This window comes from Cebus imitator, unplaced genomic scaffold (genome assembly GCF_001604975.1).
Source record: "Cebus imitator isolate Cc_AM_T3 unplaced genomic scaffold, Cebus_imitator-1.0 Scaffold59, whole genome shotgun sequence".
NCBI classification, from domain to species: Eukaryota; Metazoa; Chordata; class Mammalia; order Primates; family Cebidae; genus Cebus; species Cebus imitator.
This window is the reverse complement of record NW_016107374.1, coordinates 525,047-529,686: the sequence shown is the minus strand read 5'-3', so window position 1 is coordinate 529,686 and position 4,640 is coordinate 525,047. Positions and strand designations below refer to the sequence as shown.

Sequence of the window (4,640 nt, the reverse complement as noted above, 5' to 3'; positions counted from 1 at the left end):
GGCCCGCTCAGCAAAGCTGAGTCTAGAGACGTGATCGGGCAGACAACCCTCCTACCAGTGTGGTCTGAGGCCTGGGGGTGGGAGGTGACAGATGCCTGGGCCTGGCACGGGCCCTGGGCCTGCAATGCAGTAGGCTCCTTCTTCAGGCCCACCTGGTGACCCCTCTAGTGCTTGGAGTAGTTTGCATCCCAGTCGAAGGTGATGGGCCTGTTAGTTGAGGTGGTGGGGACAGTGGCAGAGGGCTTGCTCTATGCAGGCCCACCGTGCCCAGATAGGCTGGCCCCCAGCTGGCCCTGCAGACCCCTCATCCAGCCCACCTGCTGAGCCCGCCTTGGCCGCCCTGTCTTCCAGATCCTTCCCAGCCTGCAGGCCGGCGGTGGAATGCTGGACATGGTGGACAGCTGCTCCATGCTCTACCGCCTGCAGATGGAAGGTAGCAACCCCGCAGCCCCGCTGGCTTCTGCCTCTTCCTCCCACATCATGAGGAGAGGGTGCTGTGGCCTGGTCGGGGGGCTGGGTAGGAGCTCATGGGTCAGCTGCTCTAGGCCTCTCTGCAGACCTTGGGACGGGCACGCCTGGCCGCTGCCTTGGGTACTGCTGTGCAGCTGGGGGAGGGCCCAGGCCACACTCCTTTCTTCCAGTTCCCACCACCCCTTGGTGTGGAAGCCTCCAGCTCTGCACCCAGGGTGGCACCTGCTGTGCTGTTCCCACGGCTGGCCTGCCAAGCCTTTGGGGCACTGGTGGCACCTGGCCACCTATCTCAATGCCACCTCCTTTCTAGAACATGGGAGAGTTTCTCAACTCCCTGGGATTGTAGACAGGTTTCTCAATCTTGTCGTGCTCTGCAGGTAGCCTGGAGGGACCAGCCACAGCTCTGGGGGTTATCAAGGGCTCCAGCCAACCACTGGGGTACCAGATGGTTCTCCTCTCACCTCAGGCTCAGCAGAGCCATCCTGGAACCACAAGGGCCTGGGCTAGGCCCTAGGTCAGCAGTACAGTAGGGGTGCAGGCCTAGGCTGAGCAATTCGGGGACCTGAGGGAGGGTATGGCAGGCTCTTTTTAGAGATTCCGGAAGACTTCCTAATGGAGGTGAAATGTGAGCCACAGAAGGGTGTGTGGGGTTTGCTAGGCAGAGACAAGGAAAGAGTTACGTTCAGAGAGAGCAGCCCATCTAAAGCCACGAGGACGCAGAAGCGAGCAGCCTGCTGCAGGACGAGTGGCCACAGGGCTCGACGTGGCCAGATGGGGCAAGAGCAGGCTGAGGGGTGTAGGAGCCAGGGAGCCCACCTGTGGGAAGAGCAGGCTGAGGCTGGAGACCCAGAGAAAAGTGAGGAGGCTGGGAGATGTGTGGGGAGGTTGGGGCATCCGTGGGGAGGCCGGGGGATGTGTGGGGAGGCCGGGGATGTGTGGGGAGGCCGGGGGACATCTGGAGAGGTCGGGGCATCCTTGGGGAGGCTGGGGGATGTGTGGGGAGGTCGGGGCAGCCTTGGGGAGGCCGGGAGCTGTGGGGAGGCCAGGGGATCTCAGGGAGACCAGGGGATCTGTGGGGACATTGGGGGATCCGTGGAGAGGTTGGTGGATCACAGGGAGGCCGGGGGATCTGCGGGGAGGTCAGGGGATCTATGGGGAGGCCGGGGATCCACTGGGAAGCTGGAGGATCCAAGACGCCTGGGGTTTGTCAAAGCAGCCAGAGGCTTTGTTTAATAACATTTGACACTTTTAAAAATGTGCTTCCTACTTACGCATCTGTGACTTCTACGATTAGACAGTCCTAACACAGGCCTGCGCACAAGGCCAGACGCTGCCCATGGCCCTGCCCACCTCCCCACCCTCTCATCTGGGACAGTGTCATAGGGCCTCCAGAGGAATCGCTGTGAAGGAGGCCCATGTACAGGACATGGCCCAGAGCCTCACACCAGGCCCTGGGTCTCCTTCCCGTGTCCTCAGGGGTGTCTTTGGGCCAGCGGTGGCAGGATGTCCTCCCTGTGACCCAGAAGCACAGCCGAGACCACGTCCTGCTGTTCAACGACGCACACTTCCTGATGGCCTCCCTGGGTGCACACGACACCCAGACCACACAGGAGCTGCTGACCACCCTGCGGGATGCCAGCGAGTATACAGAGGGGACCTTCTTGGGGTGGAGGTCCCCACCCTGCTGAGAGGGTAACCGGGTGCTAGGGCCATGCCGAGACCTGCTCAGTGCCTGCCCCACCTGTGAGTACAGCTTAGGGGATGCCCATGGAGGCTGCTCCAGGTGTGTACCCCTGTAGATGTGTGTCCCCAGTGTGGACCCCTGAGGCATGTGCACCCGCAGGTGTGTGGCCCACAGCTGTACAACTGGTTGCCCCAGGACACACAGCTGCCTCCCTCCCCAGCGTGGGTATAAGGTTCTCAGGGTCACAGGGCTGCCTCCTGTGGAGAGGACACAGCGAAGCCCTGAAACCAGAGACACCTGCTGCTGGCAAGCCCTGAGGTCCTGGACGAGGTGCTTCTCTGCTCTGAGCCTCAGTTTCCCCATCTAAATCAGGGATGGTGCCTGCCAAGGGCTGGTGAGGGCTGGCCTGGGAGACCGGGGCTGCCTTGCTGATTCCTTTCTGGCGGTGGTGATCACCTTGACTTGCGGTGCCAGGCTTTTGCCTGTATTGTCAGCAATCCTGACAGTTCTGTTACACTGGCATTTTTTTTTTTTCGAGGCAGAGTCTTGCTCTGTCACACAGGCTGTCGTGCAGTGGCGTGATCTCAGCTCACTGCAACCTCAGCCTCCTGGATTCAAGCAATTCTCCTGCCTCAGCCTCCCAAGTAGCTGAGATTACAGGCACATGCCACCATGACCAGCTAATTTTTTTTATTTTTAATAGAGACAGACTTTCACTGTATTAGCCAGGATGGTCTCGATCTGACCTCGTGATCTGCCCGCCCCGACCTCCCAAAGTGCTGGGCTTACAGGTGTGAGTCACCTACCTGGCCTAGACTGGCATTGTTATGCCTGCTTCACAGATGAGCAAACTGAGGCCAGAAGGTGGGGGACCAGGTAGCTGGAAATGGGTGAACTCCAACCTAGGTGTGAGCTCAGTGCCCTTTCCTGTCCCCTAGATGGGCTGCCCTGCCTGTCACCTTACCCCATCAGTGGACCAGGGACACCTCGCTGAGGAAGAAATGGCCCTGCCCCTCCCGGATGTTCTGTGGTGGGCAGGCAGCTGAGGGCCCTGTCTCGGGTTTGCAGATCCCCAGGAGAGAACTGCCAGCACCTCCTAGCCCGAGATGTGGGGCTGCCCCTGTGTCAGGCCCTGGTGGAGACTGAGGCCGGGAACCCTGACCGTGTCCTGGAGCTGCTCCTGCCCATCCGCTACCGGATTGTCCAGCTCGGTGGCAGCAATGCCCAGGTGAGCCAACAGCTGCCAGCCAGGGCGCCCAGGGCCTGAGCCAGGGAGTCTGGGTGCCGCTCTCCTGTGGTGTTGGTGCCCACACGTGAGTGTGAATGTGTCTCTTATGCTCCCACGCTATAAGTTTGTCAACAAGGGTGCGGCATCAACCCCACTGTCCCCATGGAGAGCAGGCAACCCACCACAGGCAGGAGCTCACCTCCCCCTTCCTGAGTTACAGGAGCCTCACATGCCCAATTGACATTTCAGAGAGATGTCTTCAACCAGCTACTGATTCACGCGGCCTTAAACTGCACCTCCAGTGTCCATAAGAACGTGGCCAGGTGAGCTCCTAGCCCCTGCCCAGCACTCCAACTTTCACAGGTTCACCCCTCAGACCTCGGGAGCGCCTGGAGGCCCCACCGCCCTCAGCCTGAGATGCCCCTGCTTCTGAGGCTGTGAAGTCGGAAGGCTGTGGGGAATTTGGTTCTCCTTTGTTAGCGGGCTCAACTTGACCAAGGGGAGCCAGGCCCAACCTCCACCCTCCCCAGCCTGCTCCCTTTCAGCCATGCTAAGCTACACTGTAACAAAAATACGTCCTGCTTTTTTAGGCCCCCGGGCCTTTGCATGTGCGTGCCCACCGCCTGGAAGACCCTTTACCTAATGCTCAGTTAGACCTCAGCTCATTTCTCCTGCCTGCCTGTGCTGGGTGCCAAGAGGCAGCAGTGAGCAAGCACACTAGGCACTGCCTACAGGGAGTGCATCTGTAGTGGGGGGAGCATGAGGGAGCATTCAGACCCACAGACACAGGTAAATGTGCACTGAGGGAGTGGCAGCTGAGGGCACACCTGAAAGCCCAGTGGGTTTAGCTAGGCCAAGCCAGGGGCTCAGAGGAGGGTGGCACAGCTGGAGGGTGAGAGTGTCAGGAGGGTGACAGCTGGAGGGTGTGTCAGGAGGGCGGCGCAGCTGGAGGGTGAGTGTGTCAGGAGGGTGACAGCTGGAGGGTGAGTGTGTCAGGAGGGTGACAGCTGGAGGGTGTGTGTCAGGAGGGCGGCGCAGCTGGAGGGTGAGTGTGTCAGGAGGGTGATAGCTGGAGGGTGAGTGTGTCAGGAGGGCGGCGCATCTGGAGGGTGAGAGTGTCAGGAGGGTGACAGCTGGGGGTGAGTGTGTCAGGAGGGCGGCGCAGCTGGAGGGTGAGTGTGTCAGGAGGGTGACAGCTGGAGGGTGAGTGTGTCAGGAGGGTGACAGCTGGAGGGTGAGTGTGTCAGGAGGGCGGCG

At 60.6% G+C, this 4,640-nt stretch overlaps 1 protein-coding gene across 3 annotated transcripts in view; it reads left to right on the top strand.

Annotated features, from left to right (window-relative positions):
* Nucleotides 1-4,640, top strand: part of TTC38 (tetratricopeptide repeat domain 38) — a 27,772-nt gene that overhangs the window by 18,797 nt on the left and 4,335 nt on the right. For 2 of the 3 annotated variants that reach the window (XM_017529455.2, XM_017529454.2), the window contains exons 10-13: nt 352-433; nt 1,948-2,113; nt 3,224-3,383; nt 3,633-3,706. In XM_017529455.2, coding sequence (XP_017384944.1) covers nt 352-433; nt 1,948-2,113; nt 3,224-3,383; nt 3,633-3,706 — 482 coding nt within the window. The remainder of the gene's footprint in view (nt 1-351; nt 434-1,947; nt 2,114-3,223; nt 3,384-3,632; nt 3,707-4,640) is intronic. The other variant, XR_001825484.2, reaches the window with a different exon arrangement.